The sequence below is a fragment of the Triticum urartu genome, chromosome 3A (genome assembly GCF_056163025.1).
Source record: "Triticum urartu cultivar PI428250 chromosome 3A, HENAU_Tu73, whole genome shotgun sequence".
NCBI classification, from domain to species: domain Eukaryota; kingdom Viridiplantae; phylum Streptophyta; class Magnoliopsida; order Poales; family Poaceae; genus Triticum; species Triticum urartu.
In genome coordinates, this window is record NC_141875.1 from 34,996,623 (window position 1) to 35,014,736 (window position 18,114).

At 43.5% G+C, this 18,114-nt stretch overlaps 2 protein-coding genes and 1 non-coding gene across 5 annotated transcripts; 1 reads left to right on the top strand and 2 right to left on the bottom strand.

The window, feature by feature from the left end:
* Nucleotides 1–248: 248 nt before the first annotated feature.
* On the top strand, nt 249–5,326 carry LOC125542554 (myosin-17-like). Of its 2 annotated transcripts, none has more exons than XM_048705630.2 (20): nt 249–507; nt 605–873; nt 962–1,145; nt 1,242–1,483; nt 1,564–1,683; nt 1,765–1,986; nt 2,129–2,268; nt 2,373–2,490; nt 2,568–2,645; nt 2,729–2,785; nt 2,883–3,044; nt 3,134–3,277; nt 3,372–3,575; nt 3,659–3,796; nt 3,882–3,952; nt 4,057–4,156; nt 4,236–4,349; nt 4,453–4,533; nt 4,632–4,726; nt 4,847–5,326. In XM_048705630.2, the coding sequence occupies exons 3-20, from the start codon at nt 1,043–1,045 to the stop codon at nt 4,956–4,958; spliced, it is 2,301 nt and encodes a 766-aa protein (XP_048561587.1). In that variant the 5' UTR covers nt 249–507; nt 605–873; nt 962–1,042; the 3' UTR covers nt 4,959–5,326. The 2 variants fall into 2 exon arrangements, with proteins under 2 accessions (XP_048561587.1, XP_048561588.1); XM_048705631.2 differs by having other exon boundaries at nt 250–507; nt 722–873.
* Nucleotides 5,327–9,266: 3,940 nt separating this feature from the next.
* On the bottom strand, nt 9,267–9,369 carry LOC125549807 (U6 spliceosomal RNA). The gene has a single exon (XR_007301519.2). It is a non-coding gene; the product is annotated as a U6 spliceosomal RNA (small nuclear RNA).
* Nucleotides 9,370–10,813: 1,444 nt separating this feature from the next.
* On the bottom strand, nt 10,814–14,038 carry LOC125542555 (uncharacterized). 2 transcript variants are annotated; one of them, XM_087546164.1, is made up of 8 exons: nt 13,722–14,038; nt 12,841–13,017; nt 12,610–12,747; nt 11,821–11,922; nt 11,683–11,753; nt 11,520–11,587; nt 11,126–11,414; nt 10,814–11,074 (listed from the first exon to the last, which is right to left on the bottom strand). In XM_087546164.1, the coding sequence occupies exons 1-7, from the start codon at nt 13,905–13,907 to the stop codon at nt 11,167–11,169; spliced, it is 990 nt and encodes a 329-aa protein (XP_087402290.1). In that variant the 5' UTR covers nt 13,908–14,038; the 3' UTR covers nt 10,814–11,074; nt 11,126–11,166. The 2 variants fall into 2 exon arrangements, with proteins under 2 accessions (XP_087402290.1, XP_087402291.1); XM_087546165.1 differs by having other exon boundaries at nt 12,841–13,010; nt 13,722–13,853.
* Nucleotides 14,039–18,114: the final 4,076 nt, after the last annotated feature.

An 18,114-nucleotide genomic window follows, 5' to 3' on the forward strand; every position in this document is an offset into this window, starting at 1 on the left:
CATTTTTGCGAGGCCAGTGAGCGGCACACCGGATGCCGAAACTTTGCCAAATTCCTACCCTACGTATGGTTCTTTGAGGCAAGAAGTCTCTGCTTCCATGTACGTATGCTAAATAAAATAATCAGAATGTGGATTTCGCTGTCGACGCGCACCACTCAAGTCTGAAGCTCTCCCATGGCAATGTGGATGTCCATGACATTTTCTTCACCCCTTTTCTCCCTTTTTCTTCCTTGTAAATAATGTTCTGGGGTGGTTGCCACTTGCCAGCAACATTCCTGCGCTGCTCCTCTGCTAGCTTGTCCCCGACGCACAGGGGTCAACCCACTAGTGCCTCTCCCGAGCTGGCCGAGCCCCCTGGCCGACCTGCGACTGCTCCCATTTCGATCCGCCGCCAGCCCAGCCGTCGCGGCGTCGCCTCGCCGGCCCCGCTTGGCCGCCCGGAGCCACCGCCGGACCGCCCTGACGTCCGCCCATAGCCGCTGAGCCCGTCGCCTTCTTCCGAGAGAGGTACCCATCCCCTGATCCCCCATGGCTGCTCTGAATCTGACGAATCTAAATCGAAGAACTTGACTAGATTTTCGGTACGAATTCTGAATTTGTCCAGACCCAGCAGCTCCTCGCGTCCCTGACGCTCCTTGGACAGTCTGGAAGCAGAGATCTTCTCTGCCCCTTTCTCCCTTAATAAAGAAATGTTTTGAGGTGGCACGTCATTGTTCCATAGTAAAGAAGAGGAAGTCAGGGCAAGCGAAGGGAAGGGAAAGTAGCCATCCTAAGATGGGAGAGGCTGGCAGGATGAAGCTGCCGGCTGCTGCAAGACGGTGCGATCTCTGCTCATGAGATCGAGGCCCGCATCTCATCTCATCTCACACGCTGGTAAGCCAGCAGGCAGGCATCACCGATCATCTTTTCATGCTCACCCACCTGCTCGTCGATCGTGTAACTCTGTCTGTTGACCACCCAGATCTCACACCCATGTGTCCATGATCTGCCCGCAACTTCTTGAGAAGAAGAAGAAGAAGAAGGAACCTCATCGAGATCGATCATGGATGGAGATCGGAGGAGGGAGCTGGCCGCGGTCACCGGTCCAGCGCGCGCGCAGGACAGCCCGGCGCGGCGTCTCATCGCCTGGCTGCAGCTTCTCTTCAGTGAGTCATCATCGATCTCCGGCCGTTCTTGATCGGTGTCCGCCGTCGATCGAGCTCGCTCGTGACCCGTTTCGATCCTTGGTCTGTGTTTCGCAGAGGCTTTTGTTCAGAGGCATAGCTGGTTGGCAAGGTGGCAGGTGGCGGGGCGCCCGGCGCTGCTGCTCCTCTTGGCCTTCCTGGTCCAGAAGAACCTGCGCCGCTCCTACCTGTCATGGCACAAGTCGCGGCTGCAGCGGCGCGCCGCCGCCGCCGTCACCGTGCAGGCCGCGTTCCGGGCCATGGCGGCTCGCCGCGACCTCCTCCTCCGGCGGCGGACCAGAGCAGCCGTGTACATCCAGGTGACTAACATGATGCAGTCAACTGCAGTTGTTGTACTGGTGTGTGTCGCAGTTCTCTGACAATGAACATTTTGTAAAAGGCGCAATGGCGCGCGCGCAGGGCGCTGTGGAGCTACCTGGCCATGAAGAGGGCCTCGGTGATCTGCCAGTGCGCTTGGAGGCAGAGCATTGCGAGGAGGCAGCTCGGCAAGCTCAGACTGGTCATACCCTGACCCCTCTTCATCTTCCACTCCTGTCGCTTGAGTGGTTGGTTGGTCATCTGAATTTGCTGAAATGTACAGGCCAACGTCGAGAGGGAGAGGCTGGATGAGATCTGCAGGCTGCATGAGATGGTGGATGTGCTGCAGCAGGCCGTCGAGGACGCGGAGGTGAGGGTCATCGCCGAGCGAGAGGCGGCGGTCAAGGCGATAGCGGAGGCGCCTCCGGTGATCAAGGAGACTGTGGTATGGGTGGAGGATGCTGACAAGGTTAACTCGTGGAACGCCGAAGTTGACCGACTCAAGGTGATCTCTCATGCCAATGCTCCATCCAGAGATTGTACAATGTGCTATGGTTCAGTCATATGAATCTCTGATCTGTGGCTAGTTCAGATAAATGCAGAGACTAACGTGCTCTTGCTCTTTTAATTTTTTATGTGTGCTGCAGGGGTTGCTGGGAGCAGAAATGCAGGCCACCATTGACGCCAAGAAGGCCCTGGCAAAGGCTGAACTGAGAAATGAAAAACTGGCTAGGTTGCTTGGAGTTCAGGAGATTAAGAACAAAACGCTGCAAGATTCCGTCAAAAGGTTGCAATTTTTGTTTGCATATTTACCGTGCTGCACAATGCATGCTGGCTTTCTTGCGAGTTTAACGATCATGAATTCGGATATTTTGCACGGTCGTTGAGCAGGATGGAGGAGAAAGCTTCCGACCTCGAAGCGGAAAACAGAATGCTTAGACAGGCTGTTGCATCCATCCCTTCTGTCAAGTCACCATCTAGCGAAAACCACAGAGCACATGATCTTCAGGTACGCATGATCAAAAAGCATTCCATCTATAATCATGATCATCAATATTACTAAAACATGTTGTTGCATGTTGACAGGCAACTCCATTGAATGAGAAAACAACAAATGGTGCCGTTAAGCCTGTGATAGTGGACAGGAACGGCGATATTCATGACGTATGTATGGTCCTACAGTTAGGTTGATCAATATTTTTAGTGGGACGCGATGCTAATTTGACCCTGTGGGATCTCTTAACTAGGATGACAATGCTGAACTGCCTGGCTCAAATGATGCTGAAGCTGAGAAACAGCAGCAGGTAGGATTCAGGTTCCGAACTCTTGGATAAGCTTGGAACACCATCACAATTCATGTGATGCGCCTTTGCGACGTTTCTAATGCTCCTGAAAATCTAGGAGCTGCTGATCAAGTGCATATCTGAAGATCTGGGATTCTCAACCGGAAGGCCTATCGCTGCGTACCTCATCTACCGCTGTTTGGTCCACTGGAGATCATTTGAAGAGGACAGAACCACTGTTTTTGACCGCATTATTCAGAAGATAAGTGCTGCAATTGAGGTATGTGACATTTACAATGGTACACATAACTGGCACTTCTTATGGACATAAGAAATATGGAGACATGATGTTTTGTCTTCTCCTGCAAGGCGCGAGACAGCAATGAAAAATTAGCATATTGGCTATCCAATTCGTGCACACTGCTGCTGCTTCTCCAAAGGACACTGAAAACCAGTGGTTCAGCTGCTTTGGCGCGTCAGAGGCGAAGACCATCGTCCCTCAACTCACCAAAGGTAATCATGTTGCAGAACTTCTCAGCTTCATCATTAGCTTATGTTATCAATGAACTTGGAATTATGTACTCAGTATCGGGTTGAAAAATTCCAGGAAAACCAAGCTCCTGGTCATCCTGAGCGTTCAGTTTCCGATGGGCGGTTGGTCGGTGCGCTGACTGACATTTCCCAGGTTGAAGCCAAGTATCCAGCTCTTGCTTTCAAGCAACAGCTCACGGCATTGTTGGAGAAGGTCTATGGAGTGATCAGGCACGACCTCAAGAAGGAGCTGTCGTCTCTGCTTGGGCTGTGTATTCAGGTATGCACTGCACGTCTGCTAATTCTCATTAGCATTTGATGGAAGATCAAAGACTGAGTGATGAAATTAAATACCTTCTCTAGGCACCGAGAACATTCATCGTCAGCCCCAGAGGAACAGGCCCTCAAGGAACAGACATGGCCCAACAAGCCTCCATGGCACATTGGCAGAGCATTATCAAGATCCTGACGAATTCCCTCAACGTTTTAAAATCAAATTACGTACGCACCAGAGCTATATCACTGGCTACCGTTGCTATTCGAAACACGTCTTATTTCGCATTCTTCTGCGGAAACGCATTTGCAGGTGCCTCCATTCCTGATCTGCAAGTTGTTCACCCAAGTATTTTCATTCATCAATGTGCAACTATTTAACAGGTACATGCAGCATATGTACTGCTACTCTTCATTCATTCATGTATAGGCAAAACTAGTGCCATGGACAGATGAACTGAAATGATATATTTTTGGATCAATTACAGTCTCCTGCTTCGGCGTGAGTGCTGCTCTTTCAGTAATGGGGAGTATGTCAAAGCAGGCTTGGATGAGCTGGAGCATTGGTGCCATTGGCTAACGGAAGAGGTGACAACATTTCTCCCCCATTGTTTCACTAGAGATCTCACAGGAAGCAGTTGGTAATCAACCTTCATCTGTAAAACAGTATGCAGGTTCATCCTGGGATGAACTGAAGCATATTCGGCAGGCGGTCACGCTCTTAATACTCGAAGAGAAGCACAACAAGTCTCTCAAAGAGATCACCGATGATTTCTGCCCGGTAAGTCTGGACCTTAGTGATCCTTACTGTTTTCTTAACAATCATAATCATCCTTCTCATGTCATTAACTTTCTTGGATACTACGTCTCTGTCCTGCGAATAGGCACTCAGCATGCAGCAACTGTACCGGATCAGCACGATGTACTGCGACGACAAGTTCGGAACCTTGGGCATCCCATCAGATGTAGGCCACTCCCAACACACACGATCTTCGCACGAATATGCAGGTTGCATCTCTTACCATTTCCCGGAGTGGATAATAATGATCCGTTGATACCGCAGGTCGTTGCGAGCATGCGAGCCAAGATGATCGGAGGATCGAGCAGCCCATCGGTGCAAGACGACATCAACTCTTTCCTCCTGGACGATGATTTCAGGTTCCAAGCAAAGCACCAGCCTCCCCCTTCTTTTCTGTTCACTTCACTGGCCCTGTTTGGGATGCTAGAATCTGCTTTCCTCATTCGTTCCGAAAAATCGCCGTTCATCTCTTGATGCAGCATACCGTTCTCCGTGGACGACATTGCCAGGCTGATGGTGCACGTGGACATAGCAGACATGGATCTGCCGCCGCTGATCCAGGAGAAGAGTGGCTCCCCGTTCAAAGCCTGAACGGTTCTGGTGATGTACATACATAGCGCGTGATATATACACATACATACCACAGTTTTGGCTTGGTTTTTCGGGTACATAAAAATCAGTTTCCTTTCCCTTTTCTGGCTGGTTTTTGGGTTTTTGTTTTCCTTGTCTTGGATTTTGAGTGGTTCTTGGTTGCGTTTGCGTGTGCCGACCGACTTGTACAAAAGTGAGCTGTATATGTAATGTAACTATATATCTACATCCAGGAAAACAAGGGAAGAGATTTGGGGTTTTGATGATGGTTGAGGAGGTTGATGCTTCCAAGCCAAGCATAACCCTTCTGTGCTGCATATGTATATATACAGTGGTCAGGGTATTGAAATGGTGATGCTTTTCCATCACGACCGCATTTTTTCTTCCCTCGCCGTTTGAGCATGTGTCACTTGAGGCTGAGACTATCATTGCTTCCTAACCCTGACAATGTGATCGATGTCTCATCGCATAGATAGGTGGTCATGAACCCCCACAAAGAAAGGAAAAAAAAGGATGAGTGGCCATAATGATAACATGGAACAGACGTGTGACACAGAAGGGCCATCGAAAAACATCAAGGCCGGAGTGCCACGCACCCTACGTGTGGAACTTATCATTTTGGAAGATAAAAAGGTTAAGCAGGACCAGTAATCAATGCTAGGGGCTTGGATGGAAAAGAGAAGCAAACAGTAAGAAAAGGGCATAGCTGCATATAATAAGCTAAAAAAAAAAGTTGCATCCTTTTGATTGGGCCGCCGGCCCTTCTCTTTGTAATTGCAATTCCATCGGGTGTCCCCGAAGGGACGACAAAGACGCAAGAGCTGCCTGTATAAACCAGTACAAATCTCCGTCGCTTGGCGATGTGGTACTAAACTGGAGTTCGCAGCTGTCTCCCGCGAGCCGCAGGAACCGCGGGGTGGCACAAATGGGCCGGTGGCCCGCGCCTGCGGCGGCCCAACTTGGAAGCGAACTGGCACATACAACATATCGGACCAGGCCCTATCCTAGCAGTGGCAGGTTACGCTACCCTCAAAAAAAAAGGGCAGGTTACGCTCGAGCAAAACAAAAAAGTAGTGACAGGTTTCTTAAAAAATAGAGGATATTACTGCTGCCGCAGATAGAATGTCCCTCTTGATCTTATGAATTCATGGTGTTACTGCAACTGAGCTTCATCAAGTTTCTCCAAAAAAAAAAAGAGCTTCATCAAGTTCATGGCGTGCTAGCTATGATGCAAATGCCTCTTCTTCTTTTTTGAGTTGTGCACTGTACATGATAAGAGCATCTACAATCGCACCTAGCAAAAGTGAGGCCCTAAATGCTGATTTTTTTTGAAACTATGATGATTTTTATAGCAAATTCGGAAACTATACACCCTAATGGAGAAAAATCAAAAGTATCACCCCGTCGGCCTCCTGTTGGCCGAAAAGGGACTTTTCGGCCAACCATTGGCCAAAAAGGACTTTTCGGCCAACCGTTGGCCAAAAAGTACTTTCCGGCCAACACCTGCTCTACTGTTTAAAAAAATTCATATCAAATAGGATTTTTAGTATTTTAATTTGATTCTTTTTGCATTAGATTAGAAATTTTATGAAGTTTCTGTAGATATCATGTTTGAATAGATTTGAAAGTTTGAATTTAATTTTTTCATGAATTTGCTCAAATAACTAGATTGCCTATAATTTGAGTTAGGAATATTTTTTAAGATGATTATTTTTGCTACTGGTTCTTTGTGAATTTGTTTATCAGTAGTAATTAATTGGCGAATTTTATAATTATTTAAAATTAGGTTTTTATGAAAACAGTTCTGTTTTAGTGTTTGTTAGGTTTTATGCTATTTCTTTTAATTTTAATTGCTTTAAATTTTTTCTTTAGTTTTTTGACTTATTCTTTTTGTTTCTGTTTAGTTATCAGTAGCTATTTTATTTGTAGTATTTTATTGTATTTTATTTCTTTTATCCTACTAGAAAACTTGTTTTGAGCTTCATAGGAGTTTATATTTAGAAGTGCCTTGTAAATCCTGTACAACCATTGTTGTTTTATACATGACAAAAAAATACTTTCCCGCAATCTTTTTCCCTTCATTTTCTTTGCCGCCATTTTATTTTCCGCCATTCTCTCCCGCCACACTAAGGAGTGCTGCATCGACGGAGGATGACGATGATGCCTTCATGTGGAGTGTGAAACACTGTGTGAGAGAAGTCATAAGTGTGAAACACTCTCCGATGATGATGATGAAGCTGCAAACACTTATGACTTCTCTCAGACAGTGTTTCACACTCCACCAGCAGCACCGACGCAGGAGACACAGACCGTGTCAGACGATGTTATCTACGATCGTGGACACCATGAGGCTCGTTTTATAAGTTGAGAAGTGAAGATGGCGAGAAAGAAGATGGCGGAAAAGAAGATGGCAGGAGAGAATGGCGGGAAAGAAAATGGAGGGAGAGAATGGCGAGAAATAAAATGGCGGAAGAAAATGAAGGGAGGGAATGACGTAAAAACCTAATTTTAAATAATCCTAAAATTCACCAATTAATTACTACTGATAAACAAAGTCACAAAGAACCAGTAGCAAAAAGAATCATCTAAAAAGAATACTCCTAGCTCAAATTATAGGCAATCTAGTGATTTGAGAAAAATCATGAAAATTCAAATTCAAACTTCCAAATCTAGTCAAACTTGATATCTACAGAAACTTCGTAAAATTCTAATCTAATGCAAAAAGAATCAAATTAAAATACTAAAAATCCTATTTGATATGAATTTTCTAAAAAGTAGAGCTGGTGTTGGCCGAAGAGGGACTCTTTGGCCAACTGTTGGCCGAAAAGTCCTTTTTGGCCAACTATTGGCCGAAAAGTCACTCTTCGGCCAACAGGAGGCTGAAAAGTCCCTTTTCGGCTAACAAGAGGCCGACGGGGTGATACTTTTGATTTTTCTCCATTAGGGTGTATAGTTTCCGAATTTGCTATAAAAATCATCATAGTTTCAAAAAAAAAATCCTAAATGCTTACGTAAACCATGCACTCTGAACCATCATGAAAGTCAAGCATACCTTGCTGTGTTGCATATGTGTACATTGCCATGTGTGTTGTGGTCAAGGTATTGAAGTGGTAATGTTAGTTTTTCCATTACAACCGGTGTTTTTTCCTTGCCGTTTGAGCATATGTGACTTGACGCTCAGGATGGGAACGGCCGACCCAGACCTAGCCTTGGACTCGGCCCCCGTGGCCAATTTAAGAGGCCACTGGTCGACCCATACAAAGAATAGTCAGTGGCCTGATTTGCCTGATGGGTATTTCGGGTCAACCCAAATTCTTGATTTATACTACCTTGTGGACAAACGAGATGTTAAAATTAGGCACGGTTTAATGAAAACTGACTAGTGTAAGAATTAATAAGATTTCTAATACATGGTTAATAGAAAAAATCAAGTGGTCCGCTTGTGATTTTGTACGTGCGCATCTTGCCAAAGTATAACAAGACAATTTTTTTGTTCATATACGCGAGCGTTCATCGGAAATTATACGAGAGACTGCGTCGCAAAATTGGGTTGTGATCGATGTAGAACCTGCCAGCGCATAGATATGTGGTCAGGATCCACTCGCAAAAAACAAAAACAAAAAAGGATGAGCGATCATGATAACAGGGAACTCACAAGTACTCATTGGGTTGGCCAGAGGAGAGTTGTGGCAGTGGTGCAACAGTAATGCAGATGATGAATCGAAATTGATACGCACATGGCATTATATGCCTGATGTACAGCCGACACAAACTCTGCATCGTGAGATAGCCTAGCATCAACCTTACAAGCAGTCTGATGGAAACGCCGGCTCAGTATCGTGTCAAAAAATGTCGACTCTATAGCAATGCTCATGAAGAATAGCGATACTTGTGTCATCTGTCATAGGACGTGCAGCTCTTAGTAATTATTAATGTGCTCCGCACAGCCACCCGAAGATAGGGAAAGATGAAAATCTATGCTGAACTGGTTTAAGAAAAGGCAAGGGGGAGTATCAGTAAAAGAACAAATAGGGAGAAAGCACAATAAATATAGCAGGACTTTTTTGAGGGAAAAGAAATCAACACAGACCAGGGGCGTATGTGAAATATCACCCAACAGGAAGTCAGGCACCGAAATTAAAAGAAAAGGTTTAATGGGCAACTAATCAACGCCAGGGGCCTGGACAGAAAGGAGAAGAAAAGAGTGGAATGTCCCGCTCATACAAAGAAAAGGGCACAACCGCATAACCAAAAAGTTCTCAGGGGCTTATCTGTAAGGAACTCAGGAACCGGCGCGCAAAATCTCAAAAAAATTTGGACCATTTCTCGATTTGTGCGTGTCATCCTTGCGCAGGGGCCATGCTAATCTTCTCTGTATCGTTCCAATTTTATCAGATGTCCCCAAAGGGACGAGAGGGATGAAAGAGCTGCGCTTATAAACCGGTATGAAGCTCTGTCGCTAGGCGATGTGGTACTAATCTGGAGTTCGCTGCTGTCTCCCTCTCCCGCGAGCCGCAGGAACCGCGCTGTGGCACAAATGGGCCAGTGGGCCGCGACTTGCGTGCAGGGTGGTTCTTCCTCTGACGGCCCAACTTGGAAGCGAACTGGCTTATACATATCACACCAGACCCAGTTCTCAAAAAAACAAATCAGACCAGGCCCTATGCTAGTAGTGGCAGGTTACGCTCAAAGAAAAAAAAAGTAGTGGCAGGTTTCTCAACCAAAAAAAAAAGCACATTACTGCAGCCGCAGATAGAATGTCGCTTGCATTATGAATTCATGATATTACTTCTATTGGGCTTCCAATGAACTGCTAGTGGTGATACAAATGCCTCTTCTTAATTAACTGTGCACTACCTCCATTAGTATTTGAATTTTGTGCAAAAATCACATGATGAATTTCTACGCAACAAATGCATGCAATCGTGCGTTCTAGAAATTCTAGACCTCTGGTTGAGGCTCTCTCCCTTTGACAAGTTAAATGTATATCGAAGGACAGGCATGGGCAGTCCCGGTGGACTGAGGACAAATGTGATGAATTGCAGCAAGGGATAGAAGGGTTCCCCAATAACTCAAGGTAAGACGAGGAGGAGGAGGAGGAGGAAGAAGAAGCAGCAGCAGCCATGGGTTCCAGATTGCCGGTTGGAACAGTGATATTTGCCGTGTTTGTTGGCTGGGTACTGACTGCGGTTGATATCTCTTTTGAACGTTTTAGAGTCTTGTCAGCAAACATTATGGCAAACAAAATCATACTCTAGCTGCATGTAGAAGGTTCTGGAACAAGGGTCGACTGACGGATGATTTTGGCTGTGAATCAGTCGAGTTTTGGCTGAAGGTTCTGGAACGTGACGCTGCAGGTACATCATTGTGTATGAATCCTGTTTGCTCTAACACCTGAAGGTGGACAAGTGATGGCACTTTTTTTTTTTTGAAGGAACACAATGCATTCCATTACATAACAGGGCTGGGCAATCGCCAGCAACAGCATCTTCTACAAAGTTTGGAACATGTCCAAGCCAGATCTCACACAAACTAGCTCCCAGGTTAGCACCATACGCAGCTAACATGTGTGCAACTCCATTACAAGTCCTAGGACAAGATACCACAGATACATCAGCAAAACCTACACGTAGTTGTACTTTAATATCTTTGAAAATAGCCCCTAATGCTGAAAAATCAAAATCTTCAGTGGTTGTTGCATTCTTGAGCTGCACACAATCTGTTTCGGCAAATCAGTCGAGTTACGATTGATGAGATTAATATGTATACCCCATCATTATGTTCTTTCTATCTTTGTAGCACTTTTATTTTAGTCTGAACTGACGAACAGACATATACCATGTTACAGCTGCAAGTTGACTGTTAAATGTTACCTCTTTATACAACTGCAGCCACATTTGCTGCTTCCACGAAAACATAATGCCGCAGTTGAAATTACACAGAATCCATTAAACCTTTGGAGTTTTCTCCTTGCAAATGGCATTACATTGCACGACGAATCAGAGCATAACACTCACAGGAAAACAGATTCAATTGTTTGCTCTTTAATTAGCCTATATGGTACGACATAACCTCAGGTAAAGCTTGCTTTATCCTACCAACACCTACAAAACTGCCTGGCAAGGCATGTTGTAATCACTCTCATACACTGGTCTTACGATAGTAACCTAGGGCGGCAAAAAAAAGGCAACGCAACTGCTTTGCGACCTTAGTTCTCATCATCCCCATCAATGCTGGAGAGCATGCTTTTCAATACCTCATAGGTCATGAAGGCGATTCCAACGCTAGGAACAACCTTCAGGTACTCCGGGACTATGCCTCGGTAGAAGCCACGAGGACCTTCCTTTTGAAGGATTTGGCGGATGGTTCCAGTTATGCTTGATTTTTCGATTTGTGATGCCCCAGCCGCCCCATGTAGTTGCATACGTCGCTTTACAAGATCAAGAGGAAATGTAGCTGCAATATTGAATGTACCATTTACCAACAGAGATTGGAAATACATGATTTGAGTCATGTAAGATATAGAACAACTAAGGTGATTAGGTATCAAAGGCCACTTACCTGTCGACGCTGCAATACCAGATAGACTCCCAGAAAACAAGCTCACAACGGCATTGGAATCATTCGGCCTGATGCATATAAGCCCACAGCCATCAGATCGAATCCGACATAATAGAAATGGAAGCCAAGGGAATATTCAGCAAAGCTAAATAATGATGTTCACCTTTCCATTTGCCAATGAGACCTCAAGGATTCATATACATAAAAGCTGATTGCTATACCCGGTCCAACTCCCTGTAACTCGTAAAAGTTACTGGCAAGTCAACTCAAAAACCATTCTCAGTAGAAGCATGTGGCTTACCAATAACGTGGCCCCAAGGCCTTTATACAATCCTCTCCCACTCTCTTCTCTACAAATTGTGGACAACGTATGAAAGATGCCCTTGTAATACCTGGTGGTTTTCTGCAGAAAATTAGACAGGGCAAAGTTAGCTTACCAAATGATGTTCCGTTGGTCTGTAAAGCTGCATTGCATGAAAGTTGAACCTAAGGATGTTGTAAGTTCTAACTGGAAGTTAGATTGGTTGATTGGTTCAGTGTTATTCAGAAAAAGAAGACAAACATCATTGGTTAAAGTTGAATATAAGGCCCAAGGCCTTTATACAATACTCTGCCACTCTCTTCTCTACAAATTGCAGACATTGTATGAAAGATGCCCTTGTAATACCTAGTGGTTTCTGCGGAAAATTAGGAAGGACAAAAAAGGACAGACCCAGTGCTAGAAGCTCCCACACCAGGTGGGGTCTGGGGAAGGATTATACGAGGCAAGCCTTACACCTGCACAGTGCAATGCAGAGAGGCCGCGTCGAACCCAGGACCTCTTGGCACAAGTGGGGAATACTTCACCACTGCGCCAGGCCTGTCCTTCTGGAAAATTAGAAAGCACAAAACAAATTAATTACTTAGCTTGCTAAATCATGTTCCTTTGGTCTATAAAGCTGCATTGCGTGAAAGTTGAATCTAAGGATGTCCTAAGTTCTACTCCCTCCGTTCCAAAATAGATGACTCAACTTTATACTATTTTGGAACAGAGGGAGTAACTGGAAGTTAGATTGGTTAAGTATTATTCACAAAAAGAAGAAAAATATACCTGTGTTGCCAAACGAGTTCGAACAACATCCAACGGGTAAGTTACAGATGCAGCTGTCACTCCCGCTAGACCACCACCAAGTAAACGTACGACACTAACATAATTTGGGTCATCCAGGCCAGGCACCATTCCGAGAAGCTGCAATCGTTATTCAAAACTCATCAAACTATAACAAAAAGCATAAAGTCATGAACAATCTTACAAGTTAACATACTGAAACTTAGTGCTGACCTTTTTGTATCGCTCATAAGAATAGAAGCTCATGGCGGAATAAGGTAATCGATGTACAATGGTGACAAGATTGCCTTTCCAAAATGCCCCAAATCCTTCTTCTCGAACAATCCGCGAAGCCTCGTGCCATATACTACACTTCCTTAGAGCTGCAGCATCTGAATGCATACCTGCCACCTGTCGGATCAGTATGTCACAAGCTCGTATAACAAACTTTATCATCAACATATGGGTCATGTCTTGTGTGACACAAAAAATTATATCACTGGGTTCGCATTCAGGAACCATTTCAAGAGATTGCGATTTTGTAGATATGATATGAACAGCATAAAGTACAACAAATTCACAGCCAAAGGTTGAACTTCGGACAGTGATTGGACACTATATGTGCAGTGTTGTAAATTACAACAACAATAATAGTTCATGACTGTCGACCAGGGATGTACAGTTTCGACCAATCAGTTAAAAGGAGGGAAGAATCTATAAATCGCACTCAGGGAACTAAGTTGAGATTATCAGCATCCAATTCCTTTCAAGAGCCTACATGTGAAGCCAGAAGCCTCTTCACGCTCACATATAACCACATTAATTGCTACCCCCATGCCTTTTTAGCTCCCAATTCCTTATCAGAGGTCAGGGCACATTTAAAGGGGATTCCTTTTAAGGTCAAATCATGTCCTGGACAAAGAATCTCGCAAAATCAAAAGGATTGCTTTAATTAGTCCTCGCCGGTGCATCGTATGCTCTAAAATCCCGCCTCGGGCCACAAATTCGCAGGTGCGGAAGCAAGATACTACCCTCCCCTGTCCCCTCCGAGCTCCCAATCCGTCCGTGCACACGAGAAGGCCGGAGCCAAAAGAGGGGGCCGGGAGGAATTGTACCTGGAAGAGGATGGTGAGGCGGGCGAGGGGCGCGGTGCAGGTCTTGCTGACGACGCCGGCGAAGCCCCCGGCGGCGAGGTGCGCGGCGGTGCCGATGTGGCGCTGCTGCTGCTCCTGGCGGGGGGAGGCCGAGACGGCGCCGCGGCCGTCGAGGGCCACGCCGCCCACCCGCGCCTCGGTCTGCATCGGCGGGCGGGGAGGGGAGGGTGGGACGGCGGGTGGGGATTGCGGCTAGGGTTGGGTCGCTCGCGGGGGGCGGTGCGGTGTGGATGGCGGACGGACGCGTGCGTGCGTTCTTGCGTCCGCGCCCGGAGTTCGAAAGCGGCGACGCTGCGTGCGTGCTGCGTAGCCCGTTCCGCCTCCTCACGTTTATTGTTTTTTTAGTACTCCAGCTAGGCGCTGGCCATAGTTTTTCCTTGCGAGATTTTCTTTCGTTTCTTGGGGCCGGGGCCAGGGCTCTTTCTTTTCCTTGTATTTTGGTCTCCGGTTTTTTTTTAACAGGTACAGATGCAAGCGTTTATAGACATCTTGTAGTCGATATAAATGTCTCCTCTGTGCATTATCAAAAATTCTGAAATAAATTTAGAATAAATACGAGCATCAGAACTTAAATTTTGATGGGCTGAGAATACCATTGTCCTCTTAATCATCAAACTACGTTGTTGATTCACGCCTTCGGATATTTTTTGACCTTGCCTGTTGCCCTCATGTATCTTTCCTACTTATTTATGGTGGTGAGTTATATGGGACCACGCAAATAAATAAATATTTTTTTTACCCACATGTGGGACTAGTAGTAGACATAAATTAACAAAGGTGACTTTTACAAGGTGTGAAATATCCTAGATAAACAAATCGCTGCCCGAATGTGAGAACGACAAATTATAAATGCAAGTTTGCAGTTTTAACTCAAAATTATGATATTGATTTTAGTATTTTTACTGAACCAAATCTTCAAGTTATATGTTATAGCAATGAGGGCAAATAAATTGCAATTTCAACACGGAGATAGATGTTGTCCTCCTACCTAATCCATGATAGTGTGCATTCAATGTACTCATACCATCCAAAAGAACTTACTGATGCACATTCTAATACATTTCAAATTCAAAATATTATCTCACTATAAATCTTGCAATGGACCTATTATGATCGCTCAAGACTCTTGAGTGACAGCAACATGATCTTTCATTATATATTTTCGCTCTCTTTTCAAACGTGAACAATGCAACGACTGCAAAATACCATCATCTTTTGATGATCTCCTAAACCGGTGATAACTCCTCAGCTTTTTTTGGCTCATAGCAACACAGAGAACAAGACCACAAGAAAACAATTTACAAGAACTACTTTAAGGCAGCAACATCTGGACAATAGGCTTTAAAGCTTCCAGAAAAGTGTGCACATACATTATGCTATTAAAAAGGAATGAAGATAGGGAAAGGTTTGCTTCAACAATCGATCTCATAGGTTTTATCCAGCGCCTCTCACAGATGACACGTGGTTGTGGCCCACACACGTTGTAGACCAGTCACACTTTCCAGACTATCCTTATCCACACGATATGGTTTTTGTAACAAGGTATCTGTTGCAAAGAAGGTTTGCAACAAGACTCTTGTTTTGCTAAGACAACGACTGCGGTTCAACATCTTATTTCATTACAAAAAAATTTGCAAAATTATTCATGTTGCAAAAGTTTTCCGCAACATCAACTATATTGCAAAAAGGTGAAAGCGAAAAAATTATTCTGCAACACATCTTTGTTGCAAAGGGTTTTGCAACACTAGCCGTTGCCGAGTGGATGGACCTTTATAAAGATCCTCCGACCGACACGCAACACGCCCCATATAGATTGTCCTTATAAAGAGAAAATAATCTTAGCATATAAAACCCCAATGATTTTTGCAAATACTCAAATGCTTGATGACCGCCTTCCCAACGCCGTAGAGGGGATGATCTCCTCCTTTTTGCTGAACTCTATTTATGTTTGTTTTGCTAAAAAACAATCTAAAATATTATTATTATTCTTGGTTCTTACCAAAAATCTTAGGGACTTTTTGCAATTTCTACGCTAGACACTTCATATTCCCTACGTCCACAAATATAAGATACTTTGAATATTTCAATATAGATTACATATGGTCATACATGGGTGAAGAAACACAATAGATGTGTCTATATACATCTCATTTAGAAAAAAAATGGAACATCTTATTTGTGAACGGAGGAAGTACTTTGGTAAAATGAAATATTGTAAAACTGAAAATATTGATGGCTTGTTTTCTAGTAAAGGAAGGGCCCCAAAGGACCCATAATGACGCATTAGATATAACGTGTCGAAATGTTTTTACACAAGAATCCAATAGAGAGAGAAAATTATAACTCGGGTCCTAGCATTTTACATCAGAGACCCATATTTCAATTGGACGTGTCCGTTAAGGACTAACATACTACCCCGCCTCATGCTTGGTTTGAGCAGTTCAGCTTTGTGATTCAAGCTGTTGGTTTCTCGTGAGCATGACCCTGCACTTTTCACTCATACATCTGGCCGCGGTTGTACCTTGCTTCTTCTCTATATTGATGATATGTCGATCACTAGAGATGATCAGAAGTACATTGCTTTTGTTAAGAAAAAGTTGAGTGAACAATTCAAGATGTCAGATTGATTTTTTATCTCAGTTATTTTCTAGGAATTAAGGTTGATCAAACTATTGAATGGTTACTATCTCTCCCAGCATCGCTATACTCAGAATTTGACCCATTGTTTCCTTTCCAAACTAGTTATTTGTTTCTGGCCGAGCAAGCAATGACTAAGGGAAGTACAACCATAACATAAATTCGACTTTGATCGAAATGTTTTTCCCTTTGCATCCTGAAGCTGATCATAGAAATGGTCTGGTAAAATGATCTTACCTTCCTTTTGCACATTAACTAGTATTTTATGAGAGACGACGAAGATATAAAAGAGAGAAATAAACGAGAAAACAAATAACATGGGGATTTTATTGGATCTCAAAATCCTCTCTTTCCCGAAGTATTTTTTTGATGAATAATCAAGGACCCATATCACCTTGCAATTCGGCCTTATCAAAAGCTTCAACATACACCAAGTTCACCGTTGTCGGGGGATGACACCTTTGAATGATGAACTCGATGGGATCTCCTATTTTGGAGTGCTCCTATTCCGCGACCTGTGCAGGGGGAAACGAGCAAATGCGCACCCACCCACACACTTTGGGCCTGCCCATTGCGGAGGCCAATGCCTCTTTCTTTTTCATTACATTTATTGTTTTAAGTTTCCTCCCTTTTTATTTACTTAAAAAAAACATTCAGGCTTTCAAAATAGTTCTGATTTTTTAAAATGTTCAAAAACTAGAATATTTGCAAATTCTGGATTTTAGTTTTCCATTTCTCAAAAACAAAATGTTCATGCATTAAAAAATGTTTGTAATTTTGGAAACATTTTCAAAAAATGCTCATGAATTCAATAACAATGTTCATGTCTCGCAAAAAAAATGTTCATGAATACTACAAATATGTTCATGGATTTTAAAAACCTGCAAATTTAAGAAATCTTTAATAAAATTAAAATAATGTTCACGACTTTCAAAAAATGCTCATGAATTCAGAAAACGTTTGTGAAGTCCAAAAAATATTAAATCTGTTTTTTAAAAAAATCACGAGCTTGAAAATGTTCCCGAATTTAAAAAATATGTTCCTGACTTATAAAATGCTCATGAATTTTGAAAAATGTTCATGTATTTCATAAGATGTTCATGTGTTTGAAAAATATACACAACTTTTCAAAAATGTTCATGGATTAGAAAAAGGTTCACTGATTTAAAAAATTGTTACCAAATTTTAGAAATGTTCATAAATTTTAATTTTTCTTTACAATTTTGAAAGTTGATCTCGATTTCAAATAAGCTTTTGAAATTTTTAACAAGTTTATAATTTTTTAAAAAATTGTGATATTCAGAGAAAGAAAATGATAAATAAAAAATAGCAAATAAAAAGAAAAAGGAAACCAAAGAAAGAGAAAAAGATGAAAGAAGACAGACAGAAAAAACCAGAAATAGACTAAACGGGCGGGGGGTGCAAGTTCAGTCGCTCTCCCTTATTTTGCACGTTTGACTCGCACACGGAATAGGACCCGCCCCTATTTTGCGCGTTGGCCGACACAAGATGGCCAAACGTGCGCGCATTTGGGCCGGTCCATGTACGGAGCAGGGTGCCCCTGTTTTTCATTTTTCCTTTGTTTGTTTTTTCTTTTCCTTTTTATTATTTAATTTTGAAAATGTGCTTTATCTTTATATCTATTTTTATTGTAGAGAGCTAATGTTATTTGTGGATGAAATTTTGCAACAACGTCAAACATTTGATCATGTTTCAT

Excerpts from the sequence above, each read along its gene's own strand:
- LOC125542554 (XM_048705630.2), top strand. The coding sequence starts at position 1,043 with ATGGATGGAGATCGGAGGAGGGAGCTGGCCGCGGTCACCGGTCCAGCG. Across the intron at positions 1,684-1,764 it reads AGCTCGGCAAGCTCAGACTG|GCCAACGTCGAGAGGGAGAG; the intron begins GTCATACCCTGA and ends TGAAATGTACAG. Across the intron at positions 1,987-2,128 it reads CCGAAGTTGACCGACTCAAG|GGGTTGCTGGGAGCAGAAAT; the intron begins GTGATCTCTCAT and ends TGTGTGCTGCAG.
- LOC125542555 (XM_087546164.1), bottom strand. The coding sequence starts at position 13,907 with ATGCAGACCGAGGCGCGGGTGGGCGGCGTGGCCCTCGACGGCCGCGGC. Across the intron at positions 12,748-12,840 it reads CTTATGAGCGATACAAAAAG|CTTCTCGGAATGGTGCCTGG; the intron begins GTCAGCACTAAG and ends TAACGATTGCAG. Across the intron at positions 11,588-11,682 it reads TCTCATTGGCAAATGGAAAG|GCCGAATGATTCCAATGCCG; the intron begins GTGAACATCATT and ends TATATGCATCAG.